At 45.5% G+C, this 20,380-nt stretch overlaps 1 protein-coding gene across 1 annotated transcript in view; it reads left to right on the top strand.

Annotated features, from left to right (window-relative positions):
* The window catches only part of LOC132536244 (contactin-associated protein-like 2), a gene marked incomplete at its 5' end in the record, with an annotated part of 64,344 nt that overhangs the window by 31,664 nt on the left and 12,300 nt on the right, over positions 1-20,380 (top strand). The window contains one exon of the mRNA XM_060183822.1: positions 6,269-6,508. Coding sequence (XP_060039805.1) covers positions 6,269-6,508 — 240 coding nt within the window. The remainder of the gene's footprint in view (positions 1-6,268; positions 6,509-20,380) is intronic.

Genomic DNA, 20,380 nt, shown 5'->3' with positions numbered 1-20,380 from the left:
GAAAAAAAATTTCCACCAGAGGCTTGCTTAAGTAATACCTCATACCCACAATTCCTTGGGAGTTTGCATCTTTTGCTATAAGTCATGACATCAGCCATCTGCTAATTATGTACATAGCCCATAATTCCTTTTGCTTCCTTCTGGTCAGTGAGCAATGTATTCCCAACATCTTACAACTTTAGCCAGGCAGTAACCTTTTTTTTTTTTCATTAAATTAATGTTTTACATTCGACAGTAAATACAACAGTTTGTACATGCATAACAGTTCTCAGTTTTCCACATAGCAATACAACCCTCCACTAGGTCCTCTGTCATCCTTTTTGGACCTGTATTCTCCCCTCCCCCCGCCACTCACCCCAGAGTCTTTTACTTTGGTGCAATACACCAATTCCAGTTCAGGTTCTACTTGTGTTTTCTCTTCTGAGCCAGGCAGTAACTTTTAACCCATTTTTTTGTTTGTCCTGGTAGATCTCATAGTCCCTGTTCCATGCTTGAAGTCAGTAAATGGTTTCCATAGCAATGAAAGCACAGTGCTAATAGATCAAGGTCAGTTTGACCGGTGAGAACCACATGATAATCCTGGCAAAGCTAGGTGTATCTTCACAGTGGTGGATCTCCAGGTAAAACTGCTTTGGGAAGAGAGAAATGCAGACCTGTGTTCAGTGTGGTGCTGAATGTGAAAGCCATGATTTGAAACAAAGTACCCAACAACACATGAGTGAGTAAGGAAATCTATATACACAATGGAATATGACTTGTCTGTTAAAGAAAAAAGATGAGATCTTGCCTTTGCTACAGCATAGAAGGAGTTGGAGAAGATCATGCTGAGTGAGATAAGCCAGACGGAAAAAGACAAATAGCAGATGATCTCACTTTTCTGTGATGTTTAAGGAAAAAAAAAAAAAAAAAAGATGGGTGGCCCCCACCTGCAGGGCGGGACGCTTCACAAGTAGTGACGCAGGTCTGCGGGTGTCTTTCTTTCTTTCTTTCTTTCTTTCTTTCTTCCTCTCTATCTCCCTCTCCTCTCTGAATTTCTCTCTGTCCTGTCTAATAAAAAGGGAAATATAGCCATCAGGAGCAGTGGATTCATCGTGTAGGCACTGAGCCCCAGCAATAACTCTGGAGGCAAAAAAAAAAAAAAAAAGGCAGTGTTAATAAATACACAGTCGGGAGTCGGGCTGTAGCGCAGCGGGTTAAGCGCAGGTGGCGCAAAGCGCAAGGACCGGCATAAGGATCCCGGTTCGAACCCCGGCTCCCCACCTGCAGGGGAGTCGCTTCACAGGCGGTGAAGCAGGTCTGCAGGTGTCTGTCTTTCTCTCCTCCTCTCTGTCTTCCCCTCCTCTCTCCATTTCTCTCTGTCCTATCCAACAACGACAACAACAATAACTACAACAATAAAACAACAAGGGCAACAAAAGGGAATGAATAAATAAATAAAATAAACATTTTTTAAAAATAAATAAATAAATAAATACACAGTCTAGAGACCAGGTGGCAACTCACCTGGTTGAGCATACATGTTACCATGCAGAAAGACCCAGGTTCAAGCCCTAGTCTCCACCTAAAAGTGGGAACTTTCCCAAGTTATAAAGCAGGACTGTAGGTATATCTCCTCTCTCTCCCTCTCTATCCCCCTCTCAGTTTCTCTCTATTCTATCAAATAAGAGAAAGAAAAATATTTTTTAAATAATAGCAATAGGGAGTTGGGCAGTAGCACAGTGGGTTAAGCGCACGTGGCACAAAGTGCAAGGACAGGCGTAAGGATCCCGGTTCGAGCCCCTGGCTCCCCACCTGCAAGGGAGTCACAGGTGGTGAAGTAGGTCTGCAGGTGTCTATCTTTCTCTCCCCTTCTCTGTCTTCCTCTCCTCTCTCCATTTCTCTCTGTCCTAGCCAATAATGACAACATCAGTAACAACAACAATGATAACTACAATACAAGGGCAAGAAAAGGGAATAAATAAAATAATAATAATACCAATAAGCATGGTCTAAACCTCTCTGAGGATACAAAGGGGGTAGGTGAAGGGAAGAGGTTAGGAGAGGAGAGGGGCACCACGGTAGAGGGAATTGGCCCTCTGGTGGTGGGGCACATGCTGACACATACTTTGGAAAGCTGTGAAACTGTACCCCTGAGAGGACAGTCTTCTAAGATAGAATTTCCTCAATTAAAAAAAAAAATTAAGGCGCCGGGCAGTAGCGCAGCAGGTTAAGCACACGTGGCGCAAAGCGCAAGGACCAGCATAAGGATCCCGGTTCGAGCCCCCGGCTCCCCACCTGCAGGCGAGTCACTTCACAGGCAGTGAAGCAGGTCTGCAGGTGTCTATCTTTCTCTCCCCCTCTCTATCTTCCCCTCCTCTCTCCATTTCTCTCTGTCCTATCCAGCAACGATGACATCAATAACAACAACACCAATAACAACAACAATGACTACAACAATAAAAAAGGACAACAAAAGGGAAAGTAAATAAATTTTTTTTAATTTTTTAATTACATAAGAGTACTGCTGAAAAATCAACTTACAATGATCTCTTGGGTCTAAATTTGCCACTTCCTCCTCTTAGACGGCCTCCCAGGGAGCCAGGTGGTGGTGCGCACAATAGAATGCTCAGCTCAGCTCCGCTGCCCCAGCCCTCACCACCCCTGCTGCTTCCACAGAAATTAAATGAGTGACTTCCCAATGATGGGCAGGTGGTGGCCCCTTATCAAAAGTCTGCAGTCACACCATTGACCTCCTGAGACCTGTGGCTTGTTGCACACACAGAAAGTAAAATCTTAACTCTACCGTCCCAGCTACACTAGCACAATTGCCTTAGCATGAAGCAACATAAATGGAAGAAGAGGCTACGGGGAGGAGGCTGAGCAGTGGTACACCTGCTTGAGCACACACATTACCATGCACAAGGACCTGGGTTCGAGCCCCCACCCCAGGGAGGGTTGTTTCATAGTAATGAGGCAGGTCTGCCAGTGTGTGTGTCTCTCCCTCCCTCTCTCTCTTTCTCTCTCCCTCTCTCTCCCTCCTCTCTCTTTCTCTTTCTCCATTTCCCATCTTTCTCCTTCTCTATCTCCTTTTCCTTCTTAATTTCTCTCTGTCCTATCAAGTAAAATAGAAAGAGAAAAGAAAAAAAGGAAAAAAAATGGCCAGCAGGAACATGGGATTTGTTGTGTTGGCACTGAGCCCCAGCAGTCACCCTGGTGACAATGAAATTAAATTAAATTAAGTTAAATTAAAATTAAAATTTAAAAGAGGCTATGGTGAGAGATACTTAAATGGAATACTGTTCTACTGCTATTTTAAAAAGGTGGGGGAGGAAGCTATGTCCTTTGGATTGAACTGGATGGGACTTGAGGTGATTATACTGCAGATGGGGCGCCAGGGCTCAAACCAGGGTCCTTACGCCGGTCCTTGTGCTTTGCGCCACGTGAGCTTAACCCGCTGCGCCACTGCCTGGCTCCCCTGGGCGTATATTTTTAATAGATGAGTAGTATTCACCCCAGACAAGTATCTGCAGATCTTGCTGTTGCTTTCGGTGCTCCTGGCAAAGGCTGAATGTGAATTCACAGCTCTTTTGAAAACCATATTGTTGGCTGGGCACTAAGGAAACACTGTAAAAATAGGCAGTTTCCAAGAACCACTTCAGTTAAGAAACAAAGACACACTACACTGTTTATGAAAGAGTCTCTGGCTTGTAATGCCACAAATCCAAATGATTATGAAAGCCACTTACTATCTTCTGCTTGTCAGAGAAAATCCAGAACACAAAACAATGAAGCGGAAATATCATTCACTGGCAAGCTTCTCTGAGCTGCAGATTTCTCATCCATGAAGCAGGAATCATCCTGTCTGGCACGAAGCCTTGTTAAGAAACTGAATAAAGGGAGTCGGGCGGGTAGCGCGGTGGGTTAAGCGCACGTACTGCAAAGCGCAAGGACCGGTGTAAGGATCCCAGTTCAAGCCCCCGGCTCCCCACCTGCAGGGGAGTCGCTTCACAGGCAATGAAGCAGGTCTGCAGATGTCTATCTTTCTCTCCCCTCTCTGTCTTCCCCTCCTCTCTCCATTTCTCTCTGTCCTAGCCAACAACGACGACATCAACAACAACAACAATAATAACTACAACAATAGAACAACAAGGCCAACAAAAGAGAATAAGTAAACAAAACTGAATAAAATGCTGCATAGGAGGGCCTGGTGGTGATGCACCTGGTTAAGCACACATATCACCATGTGCAAGGATCTGGGTTCGAGCCCCCACTCCTCACCTGCAGGGAGGAATGCCTCATAAGCAGTGAAGCAGGTCTGCAGGTGTCTATCTTTCTCTCTCCTCCTTTATCTCCCCCTCCTCTCTCAATTTCTCTCTTTCCTGTCAAACAAAATAGAATGGGGAAATAGAAAGAGAGAGAGAGAGGAAGAAAGGAGGAAAGAAAGGATTGTTAGTGTCAGAACCTATCCCCAGCAATAACCCTTGTGACAATTAAAAAATAATAATAACTTAGCCACTCATCTGTTGTTGGACACCTGGGTTGTTTCCAGGTTTTAGATATTACACATTGTGCTGCTGTGAACACAGGTGTACACAGATCTTTCTGGATGGGTGTGTTGGGTTCCTTAGGATCTATCCCCAGGAGAGGAATTGCAGGATCATAGGGTAGGTCCATTTCTAGCTTCTGAGAGTTCTCCAGACTGTTCTCCACAGAGGTGGGACCAATTGACATTCCCACCAGCAGTGCAGGAGGGTTCCTTTGCTTCTCCATTTTAAGGAAAGATGAGATCCCCCACCCTGTGCACTGGATCCTCAGTGCCCCCCAGCCCCCACTCCTTATTTCCTATCCCTTGGCTTTACTACAACAGACCATGTCTAGTCCACATTTCCCCCTTCATTCTGCTTTTCCCCACTTTCTTCTTAGATTACATCTATAAATGAGACCATCTGGTGTTTATTGTTCTTTTTCTAGCTGATCTCACTTAACACGATCACGTCAAGTTCCATCTGAGATGAGGCAAAGGAGATGATTTCATCATTATTAATGGCTGAGTAGTATTCCACTGTGTATGTGTACCACACCCTTCAGGACAGCTCATCTTTCTCTGGGCATCTGGTTGCTTCCATGCTGTGAGCATAGGGCACTAAGCCGCTTCCATGTTTGGGCTATCACAGAGCGCAGCTGTGAGCATATCTAAGCCGGTGATGAGCTTGGTGTGCAAATTCTATCATGGGAGCATGAGGAATCAAAACCAGGGGACCACTGTCTTGGAAATCATTATTCCCCTAGTAAAGCACAATAAAAGAAAAGGAAGTCTGAGGCAAGAGAGAGAGAGAAGGGCAGAAGGAAAGAGAAAGGAAGGAAAGAAGGAAGGAAGAAGGAAGGGAGGGAAGAAGGAAGGGAGGGAAGAAGGAAGGGAGGGAGGGAGGGAAACGCACCTGGATACGTGCACATATAACCTGGGTTCGAGCCCCCTATTCACTCCCACCTGCAGAGGAGAAGCTTCAGGAGAGGTGAGGCAGGTCTGCAGATGTCTCTCTATCTCTCTCCCCCTACTTCCCCTCTCCTCTCAATTTCTCTTTCCTATCAAATAAAGAAGAAAATGCGGGGGTGGGGAGTGTTGTAATGGCAGCCCAGAATGGTGGATTTTTAGTGCAGGCACCAACTCCCAGCAAAAACCCTGGTGGTAATAAAAAATAATAATAATAAAGGAGGGGAGAGCCAGTCGGTAGCACAGTGGGTTAAGTGCAATAACCCTGGAGGGAAAAGAAAGAAAGAAAGGAAGAAAGAAAGAAAGAAAGAAAGAAAGAAAGAAAGAAAGAAAGAAAGAAAGAAAGGGAAAGAAAGGGAAAGAAGGAAAGAAAGGACAAAGATTAGATAAAGATTAGATATCTAGATATATGATAGGTAGGTAGGTAAATAGATGATAGATAGATAGATAGATAGATAGATAGATAGATAGATAGATAGATAGATAGATAGATAACAGCCCCTATCTGTGACCTTGGGAGAACTACTGCAGTTTCCAGTGGAGGGGTGAGTACACAGAACTCTAGCAGTGGGAAAGGTGTGGGATTATACCCCTGTTTTCTTGTAGTTTTGTAAAGGACTAATAAAGAAAAGACACTGACATGTAGGCACCAGCCCGGAAGGACACACTGTCCCCCACTACCCCATCATCACAGCGTGTGCATATGAGGTCTCATCTCTCTCTCCTCTCCTCTCCTCTCCTCTCCTCTCCTCTCCTCTCCTCTCCTCTCCTCTCCTCTCCTCTCCTCTTCTCTTCCAGAAACAGGGAAGATTGACCAGGAGATTCACAAGTACAACACCCCAGGCTTTACGGGCTGCCTGTCCCGAGTCCAGTTCAACCAGCTCAGCCCCCTGAAGGCGGCTCTGCGCCCCACCAACACCTCAGCCCACGTGCATGTCCAGGGTGAGCTGGTGGAGTCCAACTGCGGGGCATCCCCACTCACCCTGTCCCCCATGTCGTCTGCCACCGACCCCTGGCACCTGGACCACCTGGACTCAGGTAACCGCTTGCTTGCTGCCTCGGTTTCCCCATCTGGAAAAGGGGGGTGGGGTGAATGAGGACCTCTGATGACCTGCAGAAATGCATTCTGTGGAATCTCCAAAGTGTATTCAGAGGGCATGCAAATGCTAATTCCTTTTTTAATTTATTTTATTTATAAAAAGGAAACATTAACAAAACCATAGGATAACAGGGATGCAACTCAACACAATTCCCACCACCAGATCTCCATATCCCATCCCCTCCCCTGATAGCTTTCCTATTCTTTAACCCTCTGGGAGTATGGACCCAAGATCATTGTGGGATGCAGAAGGTGGAAGGTCTGGCTTCTGTAATTGCTTCCCCACTGAACATGGGCGTTGACAGGTTGATCCATACTCCCAGCCTGTTTCTCTCTTTCCCTAGTGGGGAAGGGCTCTGGGGGAGCAAAGCTCCAAGACACATTGGTGGGGTTGTCTGTCCAGGGAAGTCTGGTTGGCATCACAGTAGCATCTGGAACCTGGTGGCTGAAAAGAGAGTTGACATACAAAGCCAAACAAACTGTTGATTAATCATGAACCTAAAGGCTGAAATAGTGCAGGTGAAGTGTTGGGGGGCAGGGGGTCCTCCGTTTTGTAGATAGCTAGCAGGCATATTTTAGTTACATTCCAGAAGGCCTGTGGCTATACTATAGCTTTTTTTTTTTTTTACCCCTGCACCTAAAATCTGATATGCAGGTGGATCCAAATTGTTGACTGGGGAGATGATGTCATGGCTAGGTCGAGCTCCCAGCTCCCCACCTACAGGGGAGTCACTTCACAGGCGGTGAAGCAGGTCTGCAGGTGTCTGTCTTTCTCTCCCCCTCTTTGTCTTCCCCTCCTCTCTCCATTTCTCTCTGTCCTATCCAACAGTAGCAACAGCAACAACAATAACAAGGGCAACAAAATGGAGAAAATGGCCTCCAGGAGCAGTGGGTTCGTAGTGCAGGCACCCAGCCCCAGAGACAACCTTGGAGGCAGAGGGGGTAAAAAAAAAAAAAAAAAAAAAAAGTAAGATTTGTGAGAAGCATGGTGGTTATCTTTGGGAGGTGAGCTGGAGATGGGGATACAGCCTACCACGGTACTAGGAGCAGAGAACTTATAGTCCCTGCTTGTCACATGAACACTAGATATAATAAGTTTGGTGTCTAAAGATCCACCTTCTATTGCCATGTTGTTTAATGCTTGCATTGCTTGTGTACCTTCCAAACTCCCTTCCCACCATCTAAAGACGAAATATTTTTACATCCTCGCGTGATGTCAGAGTCGAGGCTCTGATGAGCATCTCAGGACTGCGTCGACCTCTTTTGTTCCCATCACAGTTACAAGTTGGTGGTTGGATTTCTTTACCACCTGCGAGCACTTGAAATAATCTTCCCACTCCAGCAGTTACATCTTCATGGCTTCAGTAGTGACCACTCACTGCCTTGCAGCGCCAGGGTTGTGTGATGAAGGCACTTTGTCTCTGGAGTCTCATCCTTGTACTCTCTGGCACCCAACACTGTGAAGTCAGGCACAAAGTTCAGTTGTCACCCCTCCCTCATTTCCAATTTGCACCTCTCCTGAGAACAGTCCCGATTCTGCCTGTCTGCAAAAATACTATGGCTTTTACACAGCACAAGTCAAATGCTAGAGTAACAGCTGTCTGATTTTAAAAACCCTTTAAGTTAAAAAAAAATTTAAATTAATCCTATTTTTGATTCCATAATGAAAGTCTTTTATTTTTATTTATAAAATAGAAACACTGACAAAACCATAGGATAAGAGGAGTACAACTCCACACAGTTCCCACCACCAGAACTCCATATCCCATCCCCTCTCCTGATAGCTTCCCTATTCTTTATCCCTCTGGGAGTATGGACCCAGGGGTCATTGTGGGATGCAGAAGGTGGAAGGTCTGGCTTCTATAATTGCTTCCCGCTGAACATGGGCAGTGGCAGGTGGATCCATACTCCCAGCCTGTCTCTCTCTTTCCCTGGTGGGGAAGGGCTTTGAAGAAGCAGGGCTCCAGGACACATTGGTGGGTCATCTGTCCAGGGAAGTCTGGTTGGCATCATGGTAGTATCTGGAACCTGGTGGCTGAAAAAAGAGTTAACATATAAAGCCAAACAAATTGTTGACTAATCATGAACCTAAAGGCTGGAATATTGTGGATGAAGATTTGGGGTCTGTTTTAGAAATAGCTAGTAGGTCTATTTTAGGTATATTCCAAAGGGCCCATGACTTTACTAGTTTTTGCTTGAGCCTGACATCTGATATGCAGGTGGACCCAGGTTATTGTCTGGGGAGATGATAGCTAGAAAAAGGACCAGAAAGATGGATCAGGGAAGAGAGTAGCTCTCAAATATGGGAAAGATGTATAAATATTGTTGACTATAAACCCCATTGATTTGATGTGATCTGGGGCCCATATTCAGCTTAGGAGCCTGTGTGAGCTCTGCATCCCTGTAGATCTGAGCTCACATTCTGTGGTCATGAGTAGGAATGTTCCAATTTCAGGACCCATCTTCCTCAGGTGGAAGATAGAGTATTTTGTCCATCCTCCCTTTAGAGGACAGAACATTCTCTACTGTGATTGGTCCATGTTGAGGGCAAGGTCCTATGGGGGCCCACAAAGGGGTCTATTGTGTTGTTCCTGACAGAGATGACCGGTAACTTTCAGCCTCGTTACTTGGGTACTTTTTTTTTTAATGAAATTTTGTTGTTTTCAGTTAAACTTTATTCATCACAAATGAGATGAGGTTCCTTGGTAAATATCACTAAGTCACTTGTTTCATTTTTCTCTATACTGCCTGCTGGGTCTTGACCAAATAACGGCTCACACTCCTTTTTATCATATGCAACTTAAGATTCTAAGAATTCTTTTATTTTTATTTATTCATTTCAGAATCTTTCTATTTATTATTGGATAGAGACAGAAAGAAATCGAGAGGGGAAGATAAAGAGGGAAAGAGAGAGACACCTGCAGCCCTGCTTCACCATTTGTGAAGCTTCCCTCCCTATGGGTGGGGACCAGGGGCTTGAACTCCGGTCCTTGTGCTCCGTCGTGTGTGTGTTTAACCAGGTGTGCTGCCACCTGGCCTCCTAGAATTCTTTATAAATGAAGTAACTTGGTACTCGACCACATGCTTGAGTCACTACCCAGTTGGACCTCTACTTGTTTTTTAATTTTTATATATTTATTTATTCCCTTTTGTTGTCCTTGTTGCTTTTTTATTGTTGTTGTTATTGGTGTTGTCGTTGTTGGATAGGACAGAGAGAAATGGAGAGAGGAGGGGAAGACAGAGAGGGGGAGAGAAAGATAGACACCTGCAGACCTGCTTCACCGCCTGTGAAGCGACCCCCCTGCAGATGGGGAGCCAGGGGCTTGAACCAGGATCCTTACCCTGGTCCTTGTGCTTTGTGCCACATGCGCTTAACCCGCTACGCTACTGCCCGACTCCTGGACCTCTACTTTTTGTAATCTTTATCCCCACTGCAAAAATTTCAAAAACAGAAAGTGGAATCTAAAGTGTTGTTTTTGGAGCTTTGTCTTTGGACTTCTTCATTCAGAATTATTTGTTTAATGATTCCACTGTCTTTTTTTTTTCTCTGGATGGTGTGTTTTCTTTGTCTGAAAGATGGAAGAGAGGAATCCAACTTTGTTGTTTCCAGAGACCAGTCCTTTCTGCACCCTTTCTCCCTTCTTTCATCACCTTAGAGGTTGACCCTTGGGGTCCATCCTGAATCCCTAACACGTCACATTGATCTGCCTTCAGGAGACACTGAGGCCCATCTGGGAGTGCCTGAGGCTGCATTGTCGCACTTGACACCTGGTATAGCTCACTCCACCACTACTCTCCTCAGCATCTTTTTACGTATTTACTTTTGTTGTCGGTACAGAATGTTCACGAGTGCCCACATCTCAAAGACGGATACCTAGTGCTGGAAAAGACAGAGGACAGGGGCTGAGTTCTGACCCTACTGTTACTTACAGACAGCTGGGAGGCTTTAAACAAGACAGCCAGCCTCTTGGTGCCTCAGTCCCACTCCCTTAAGTGTTTGAACAGCTGTCTGCACTGTTGCCTTGCAGCTCCAGAATTATATGGCTCCTAAGGGAGCTGTTATTATAATTATTTTAAATATTTCTATTGGGGGATTAATGGTGTATAGTAAATACAGTTGTTGGTACATGTGTAAAACTTGTCAGTTTCCTGCATGACACCCTCAACCCCCAGCCTAGGTCCTCCTCCCCCATCAGGCACCAGGACCTGAAAGACCTCTCTACCCCTCCCCCAGCCCAGAGTCCTTTGGTCTGGTGCAATACTCCAAACCCAGTCCTGTTGTTTTCGATGGGTTATGTTGTTTTCACCGGGCTGGCTTCACGGGCAGGTAACAGATGACCAGGGACTCATGATTGAGCTGTAGGCAGTATCTCTTTATTCATGCAGGACGCAGCCCAATCTAAGACGAGCTAAGTTAAACTCAAAGTACAGTACTCTAAAACTCACAATGCTGTCTTTGTATATACTTCCCAAGTAGGATGGAAACAGGATGTGACATAGAGAGGGTGGAGAGAAAAGTGACTGGTGAAAATCAGGGTGTGACAAAGAAGGGATCAGGGTGTGACAAGGAGGGGGTGGAGCAGGCGAGAATCCTATCACTGAACCACAAATGCCCTGGAGGGAGGGTGGAACTTGTTAACAGTGGTTATGTAAATAGAATGAAGTGGTTATGTAAATAGAATAGTGTTAAGCAGGGGGGATTTAAACCAAATGAAACAGAAGGGGTCTCATGCATACTAACACAGTCCAAAGTCTCCTTCTATTTCCCCTTCTGTTCTTATTTCTCAATTTCTGTCCATGAGTGAGACCATCCCATACTCATCCTTCTCTTTCTGGCTTATCTCACTTAAAATGATTCTTTCAAGCTTCATCCAAGATGAGGTGAAGAAAGTGAAATTACCATTTTTTTAGTTTTTTTATCTTTATTTACTTATTGGATAGAGACAGCCAGAAATTGAGAGAGAAGGGGGGTAGGAAAGGAGAGAGACAGAGAGACACCTGCAGCCTTGCTTCACCACTCGCAAAGTTTTCCCCTTGCAGGTGGGGACCAGGGGCTCGAACCCAGGTCCTTGTGCACTGTAACATGTGCACTCAACGAGGTACACCATCACCCAGCCCCAAAATCAGCATTTTTAATAACTGAGTAGTATTCCATTGTGTATATAGACCACAACTTCCTCAACCACTCACTTGTTGTTGGACACCTGGGTTGCTTCCAGGTTTTAGCTATTACACATTGTGCTACTGTGAGCATAGGCGTACACAAATTTTTTTGGATGAGTGTGTTGGGTTCCTTAGGATGTGTCCCCAGGAGGGTAATTGCTAGATCATATGGAAGGTCCATGTCTAGCCTTCTGAGAGTTCTCCAGACTGCTCTCCATAAGGGTTGGACCCATTTACATTCCCACCAGCAGTGCAGGAAGGTTCCCCCACCACCATCCCAAACCTCAGCACCTTTTATCCTCTCATCCTGTGATTTTAGAGTCCCAGACATCTCTCAGTGGAGTTGTCTTGAATTTCGTGCCTAAGTTAATTGCATCATACTTGGCATCTCCATGAATAATGTCTGCCCAACAAAAGGCCAACAAACTTTGTGTGTCTTCCCTATACTGTACGCACAATTATCCGGAGATATTATAAAAAACCTCTTCTTACTGGGCCAGGCTTGAAGCTGGTCTGTGCAGCTGTCAAAACTGCACTATGCAAGGGAACCACTCCGCCGGCCCCATTCCATTTCTCATTTGAATGACTAGGTGAATGCAATCATTCAGAAAGTGGATGCGTGAAAATGGAACAGGATTAAACATGGAACTCTGTAAGTAAGGATCTCTACCACCTCAGGGAAGAAATGGATGGAAAGGGAGGCTCAGTGAATGAAAGAGAATAAGAATGGGGGAAGGGGGGGTCAGGCGGTGGCGCAGTGGGTTAAGCGCATGTGGCGCAAAGCACAGGGACCGGCGTAAGGATTCCGGTTCGAGCCCCCGGCTCCCCACCTGCAGGGGAGTCGCTTCACAGGCGGTGAAGCAAGTCTGCAGGTGTCTATCTTTCTCTCCCCTTCTCTGTCTTCCCCTCCTCTCTCCATTTCTCTCTGTCCTATCCTCTCCATTTCTCTCTGTCCTATCCAACAACGAATTGCATCAACAAGGGCAATAATAATAACCACAACAAAGCTACAACAAGGGCAACGAAAGGGGGAAAAAAAAAAAAAGGCCTCCAGGAGCGGTGGATTCATGGTGCAGGCACCGAGCCCAGCAATAACCCTGGAGGAGGGGAAAAAAAAAAAAAAAAAGAATGGGGGAAGGGAGGGAGGAAATGAGTCCAGAAGTTTCAGAACATAAGGCTGATGGTGACAGTGCTGCTGAAATATTTGACTGCAGGAAAGTTGATTATAACCCTTAACCCTCATGACAGTACGTTAGGAAACAAGCAAGAAAGACAGACCTCTTCTTACCTATCAGTGTGTACACTCCTCCTTTTAGGCAAAGCAATAAAGCTCACAGCCATAAATGATGAAAACTCCCTGTCTTAAGCTCAGCAAGCTCCTCCACAGCGGTGCCCAGATGAATGTCTAACTGGATGTAATTGGGGAAGGCTGTTTGCACACCAGGGGTGGCCATCTTGGTGGCCATCTTGAGCCTCTGCCTACTAACTAAGCCACTGAAAATCTCCAGCCACCTATGGACATATGATTCCCTAGTGATTCCTGTTGTGACAGACACTACCAGGGCTAGCTGTGGACTCATACCCAATACCACTGATTGAGAAGCACACGTGTTCTTACCCCTGTGATGGATTAAGGGGAAAAAACATATTAATATACTTCCAGCTCATGAGCCAGGCCTAGGGCCCTGGCATGCACCACATGAGTCATGGTGAGGCAAGGCACAACCAAAGCAATTTTTTTAACTTTGTGTCTTTCATATTTTTAATATTTTATTTATTTATGATAGAGACAGAAATTGAAAGGGAAGGGGGCAAAAGATACAGAGAGAGAGAAAGAGAGAGAGAGACAGAAAGAAAGTGAGGGGCTAAGTGGTGGTGCACCCCAGCTAAGTTCACACATTACTATTTGTGAAGTCTAGGATTCGAGCTCCCCACTCCCTACCTGCAGAGGGGACACTTCATGAGTAGTGAAGCAGGTCTGCAGGTGTCTCTCTTTCTCCCTCTCTATTTTTCACCCTTCTCAATTTCTCTGTCATATCAAATAAAATCAACCAATAAATGAAGATTTTTAAACCTCTATTTAAAAATATATATATACACACACACAATGGAATTTAGCTATGGAAAGATGAAATCTTGTCATTTACAACAACATAAATGAACCTGGGTGTATTATGTAAAATACATCCAATGGAGAAAGAAAATACCATATTATTTCACTCAGATGTGCTGCTGGGCCTGAGCCAGGCAGGGGCTTCCTTCACTCCGGACCCCTGTTCCTCCCCAACCTCTGGGATTTCATTCTCTGAGACCCCACCAGGAATGGAACAAAAGGCCACAAGGAGTTTCTCCTGCCTACAACTTCCTTCTGCAAGCTTCTCTTCAATCCTCTTCTCTTCTCTTTTCTTCTGTCTTCTCTTGTCTCTCTTTCTTTCTTGAAGGGTTAATAGATGGCAGTACAGTTGTTGACATGGGTATAATCTCTCACCTCCCTGAAGAGCACTCACCCCCAACTCCTATTCTTTTCCACCATGATGTCCATGTTTCTCTCTCTTCCCTCTCATCTCTCATCCCTTACAGAGATTTGAACCCAAGAGGTCAGCATTCTGCTCCCCATCTCTCTCTCCCTCTCTCTCTCTTCCTCCATTCTTCCCTCTTTCTCTTTCACCTTCTATCTAGAGAGAGAAAAACTGCCTGGAGAGGTGGAATCATACAGGTGTGAAGAAACCCTGCCTGCAAAAATAAAAGGCAAATGCAGTTGTGCCTTGGTAGGTAAAGTCTCACAAAAGTCATAGAATGAAGGTCATGTTTATTTTAAACACAGGGTGGGGATAAATGCCTGGAGGTTCTCCCTTGGAAAGGAGTAAAGGGAACTGGGGGCGCTGACTTTGAGAAAGCAGGGGAGAACAGAGAGAGCTCTGGCACTCATGAGCATTGGTTGAGAAACTTTCTAGAAATCCAGACACCCGTTCGCATCCCCAGGGGTCCTTAGTGGGTGGTGAGGACTGCAGCAGTGGCTCCATGTCCATAGCTCAGTGCTCCAAGAAAGATGAAGAACAGCTGGAGACCGGGTGGTGGCCCACCCAGTGAAGCGTACGTAGCACTAAGCACGATGACCCGTAGCACTAAGCACGATGACCCGCGCAAGGACCTGGATTCAAGTTCCCAGCTCCCCATCTGCAGAGGGGTCGATTCACAGTGAAGCAGGTCTGCAGGTGTCTCTCTGTCTCTCTTCCTCTCTACCTCCCTCTCCTCCCTCAATTTCTCTATCCTGTCCAATAAAATGGGGGGGGGGGAGGAATGGCCACCAGGAGCAGTCAATTCATAGTGCAGGCATCAAGCCCAGTGATAACCCTGGAGGCAAAAAAAGGAAAAAAAGACAGAGAGACAGACAGAGAGAGAGAGAGAGACAAAGAGAGCTGCATTGTGGTTGGACCTGAAATTCAGGCTTCCTCCTTTCAGTTCCCGCTTCTCTCCCTCCTTCTGAAGGGGGAAAGATCTTAAGATTAAACAGAAGAACTCCTGGTCTTTCTTTCTAACTTTCTTCTGTCATCTCTTCAATGCACTGCAGAAGTCTGAAGTACGTCATTTACATGCCTCTTGGTGAAAGTCTTTGCTGTATGTTCACTCCCTATTTCTTGCCACATTTTTTAATGTAAAATAAACAATCGCCAAAACTGAAAAATACTCCCCTCACCCCAACTCTGTTGACCTGAGCAAGACAAAGAGCTATGACAAAGCCACACGGTTTGAGCTGAGAGTTGACCTTGTCCTCTTGATTATAAGTGGAGCAGGAGTCAACACCCAAAAGGAATCATGAAGAAGCTTTAAAAATCAAGAATCTTTGGGGCCAGCTGGTGGCACACCTGGTTAAGTGCACACATGATAGTGCACAAGAATAGGGGTTCGAGGCCCTGGTCCCCACCTGCAGGGGGAAATCCTCATGAGTGGTGAAGCAGGGCTGCAGGTGTCTCTCTGTCTCTCTCCAAAAATAAATAAGATAAAATAAAAGATCTTTTATGCCGTGAGGTTTCTTCTTCATGACCACTAGCTAACAAAGCAAAGACAGCCAGAAGTTAGGGTCTGAGGTTGGGGAGTCAGGAGGTAGTGCAGCGGGTTAAGTATACATGGTGCAAAGCACAAGGACCGGCATGAGAATCCTGGTTCGAGCCCCCGGCTCCCCACCTGCAGGGGAGTCGCTTCACAAGAGGTGAAGCAGGTCTGCAGGTGTCTGTCTTTCACTCCCCCTCTCTGTCTTCCCTTCCTCTCTCCATTTCTCTCTGTCCTATCCAACAATGATAAAATAATAACTACAACAATAAAACAAACAAAAAAGGCAACAAAAGGGAATAAATAAACATTAAAAAAAAAAAAAGATGTGAGGTTGGTTCAGAAAGAGAGAAGTTCACAAACACTGGTCGTACCCATCATGGGGGCTGTGTGTCCACTTCCCAGAAGTCATCCGCCTTCCACAAAATGACTTTGTCTTGGGATTGAAATGATAATGTTCAATTGTGCTTGTGCTGCTGAAAAGAGTGAAAAACCAGGAGCCCAACTGGGCATTGATGAAAGACTTACAACACGTGCAGAATTAATTTCCCAAAGCGCTTTAGTTCTGCTCAAGCACATACCCTCCTGGTAGACCACACAGCGGAGCCAGAATCCATCTGGCTGACAGATGGTGCTCACGGTGCTCTCCACAGGGTCCTCAGAAACGCACCTCATCTGTGTCTGTGCACTGGCTTCTGGGCATGAAAAGAATCGCTTCTGCATTTTGCTGAATGAACAGTGACATCACAAGACCTCCTGCAAAACATTGTGCCTCTGGAGCAGCTATAATCTTTTCAAGCATTTCCTCAACAGAAATTAATAATTAAGCAAATTAAAAGGGTGAATTCACCTTCTTCATCTCATCTTGGATGGAGCTTGAAGGAACCCTGTGAAGTGAGATTAGCCAGAAAAAAGAAGGATGGATATGGGATGATCTCACTCGTGGACAGAAGTGGAGAAGTAAGAACTTGGGCTGGGTTTCGTGTATTGCACCAAAGTAAAAGATTCTGGGGTGTGGCGAGGGGACTGCTCAGGTCCTAGAATATGACAGTGGTGGAGTACCTGGGGCAAGGGGGTGGGGGGAGAGGTGGTGGTGGTGGTTAGAGTGTCATTTGGAAAAGTGATAAATGTTATACATGTACTAACTATTTTACCACTGATGTAAACTATTAATCACCCAATAAAGAGGAAGAAAGAAAAACAAATAATAAAGCAAGATAACATAGACAAAGAAAATTACACAGCAGGTGGAAATTCTTAAGCACAGACCTGAATTCAAACAGACAAAAAAAAGCTGCCAGCCTCAGGAACTCTCCCTCCAGAAGATGAGACCAGCAACAGGCTCATAAAAGAAGACTGTCCCCTTAGATCTTTTGTGTAGAGTTATCAATGGTTTTCACACCAGTTTCTTTTTTTTTAATTTATTTATTGGGGAATTAATGTTTCACATTCAACATTAAATACAATAGTCTGTACATGCATAACATTCCCGGGTTTCCCATATAACAATACAACCCCCGCTAGGTCCTCTGTCATCCTTCTTGGACCTGTATTCTCCCCACCCACCCACCCCAGAGTCTTTTACTTTGGTGCAATACACCAATTCCATTTCAGGTTCTACTTGTGTTTTTTGCTTTTTTTTTTTCTGATCTTATTTCTCATATTCAACTTCTGCCTGAGAGTGAGATCATCCCATATTCATCCTTCTGTTTCTGACTTATTTCAATTAACATGAATTTTTCAAAGTCCATCCAAGGTCGGCTGAAAATGGTGAAGTCACCGTTTTTTTTTACAGCTGAGTAGTATTCCATTGTGTATATATACCACAACTTGCTCAGACACTCATCTGTTGTTGGACACCTGGGTTGCTTCCAGGTTTTGGCTATTACAAATTGTGCTGCCAAGAACATATGTGTACACAGATCTTTTTGGATGGATGTGTTGGGTTCCTTAGGATATATCCCCAGGAGGGGAATTGCAGGATCATAGGGTAGGTCCATTTCTAGCCTTCTGAGAGTTCTCCAGACTGTTCTCCACAGAGGTTGGACCAATTGACATTCCCACCAGCAGTGCAGGAGGGTTCCTTTGACCCCACACCCTCTCCAGCATTTGCTGCTGTTACCTTTCCTGATGTCTGACATTCTCACTGGAGTGAAGTGGTATCTCATTGTTGTCTTGATTTGCATTTCTCTGACAATCAGAAACTTGGAGCATTTTTTTCATGTGTTTCTCAGCCTTTTGGATCTCTTCTGTGCTGAATATTCTGTCCATGTCCTCCCCCCATTTTTGGATGGGGTTATTTGTTGTCTTCTTGTTGTCACACTAATTTCTAAAATGCCAGCCAGCAGTGGATGCCTATGACAAGCCAGTGGAGAAAGTGTGTGTTTCCACCATAGAGTTTGGCTTAGACAAGAGAGAAAAACAGGGACCACAGGTGGTGGTGCACCTGATTGAGCACACATGGTACAATGCGCAAGGGCCTGGGTTCGAACCCCCAGGTGGAGGGGATCTGCAGGGGGAAAGCTTTGTGAGGGGTGAAGCAGGGCTGCAGGTCTCTCTCTGTCTCCCTCTCTACCATCCCCTTCCCTCTTGACTTCTGGCTGTCTCTAGGCAATAAATAAATAAAGATTTTTTTTCAAAAAAAAGAGTGAAGAACAAAGAGCAAAGGGCTCCCCACAACCCTCCTCCAGCCCAGAGCCGGCGGCAAAAAGTGATATTGCAGTTCGAATTAAATTATAATGAATAGCAGCTGTTATTGTTTTATCATCCCCAATTATCACTTTAAATTCTCGAGCTCTGATGATTTCCATGGCAGTATTTTCTCTAGGAAACATCGAGTACTACCTCATTTTTCTGTCCTTGATATATGACAAGCTGAAACTTTAAGTGCTTCTCACTGTGGGAGGGCTTGTGTGAGATAATTCCTATCTATTTATTTATTTGCCTCCAGAGTTATTGCTGGGGCTCAGTGCCTGCACCATGAATCCACTGCTCCTGGAGGCCATTTTTCCTCTTTTGTTGCCCTTGTTGTTGTAGCCTTGTTATGGTTATTATGAGCCCCTGGCTCCCACCTGCAGGGGAGTCGCTTCACAGGCGGTGAAGCAGGTCTGCAGGTGTCTGTCTTTCTCTCCCCCTCTCTGTCTTCCCCTCTTCTCTCCCTTTCTCTCTGTCCTATCCAACAACAAACGACATCATCAACAATAATACTCCGATTTATTTATTTTTATGTGCATTTCAATGTTTTATTGCAGTGGGTTTCAGAGCCTGAGGTCTATTCTTTTACTTATTTTGAAGTGATGTGAATAAGAGCCACCACCACCTTATTTGTCTTCTGTAGTTTTAAAAAAAAAATGTTGGTTTATATATTTTTTTCTCTTTATTGGGATACTGATGGTGTATAGTCAACGGAAACATACAGTACTTGGTACACATGTAACATTTCACAGTTTTCTGCAAAAGAAATCTAAACCCCATCCAAAATCATGCTTCAGGACCTGACACTCCCCTTCCCCCACCAACACACACACACCAGAGTCCTTTACTTTGGTGCAATCCACCAAACGCAGTCCCAGTTCTGCTCTGTGTTTCCCTTCTGTTCTTATTTCTCCACTTCTGCCCATGATCGAGATCATCCCAGATTCATCCTTCTCTTTCTGGCTCATCTCACTTCACAAGATTCCTTCAAGCTCCATCCCAGATGAGGGTTGTGTATGTTTTTTTTATATATATATATAAAGGAAACACTGACAAAAACCATAGGATAAGAGGGGTACAACTCCACACGATTCCTACCACCAGAACTCCGTATCCCATCCCATCCATCCCCTGATAGCTTTCCTATTCTCTGTCGTTGTTCTTTTATGCTGTCTTATTTCTGTGGGAAATCCTGCTCTGTGGGATTGGAAAGAAATAGATGTTTAAGAACTCAAATCTCCAAAATCTTCATGCAGCTATCTTTTTAAATCCAGTTGGTAGATACTTGAGGCTTGAGGACACCTGCCTTAAAATTATTATCAATTGTTCACATTTTATAAGTGCCATAAAATTATATCCCAGGGGCCAGGAGCTAGGTGACCAAGTAAATACCTAGATTTGACACCTGACACCATATAAGAGCACCAGGCACAGCACCAAGGGAGCTTCATGGGTGGTGGAGCAGGGCTGTGGGGTCTCTCCTCTCTCAGCACCATGGACAGTACCCAGGAAGCCCCATGGAGGGTGGGCAGGGCTGTGGGGTCTCTCCTCTCTCAGAACCATGGACAACACCCAGGAAGCCCCATGGAGGGCAGGGCTGTGAGGTCTCTCCTCTGTCAGCACCAGGCACAGCACCCAGGGAGCCCATGGAGGGTGGACAGGGCTGTGGGGTCTCTCCTCTCTCAGCACCGTGCACAACATCCAGGGAGCCCATGGAGGGTGGGCAGGGCTGTGGGGTCTCTCCTCTGTCAGCACCAGGCACAGCACCCAGGGAGCCCATGGAGGGTGGGCAGGGCTGTGGGGTGTCTCCTCTCTCAGCACCAGGCACAGCACCCAGGGAGCCCATGGAGGGTGGGCAGGGCTGTGGGGTCTCTCCTCTCTCAGCACCATGCACAGCACCCAGG

Source organism: Erinaceus europaeus, unplaced genomic scaffold, assembly GCF_950295315.1.
Source record: "Erinaceus europaeus unplaced genomic scaffold, mEriEur2.1 scaffold_421, whole genome shotgun sequence".
Lineage (NCBI taxonomy): Eukaryota > Metazoa > Chordata > Mammalia > Eulipotyphla > Erinaceidae > Erinaceus > Erinaceus europaeus.
This window is presented reverse-complemented; position numbering and strand designations above follow the sequence as displayed.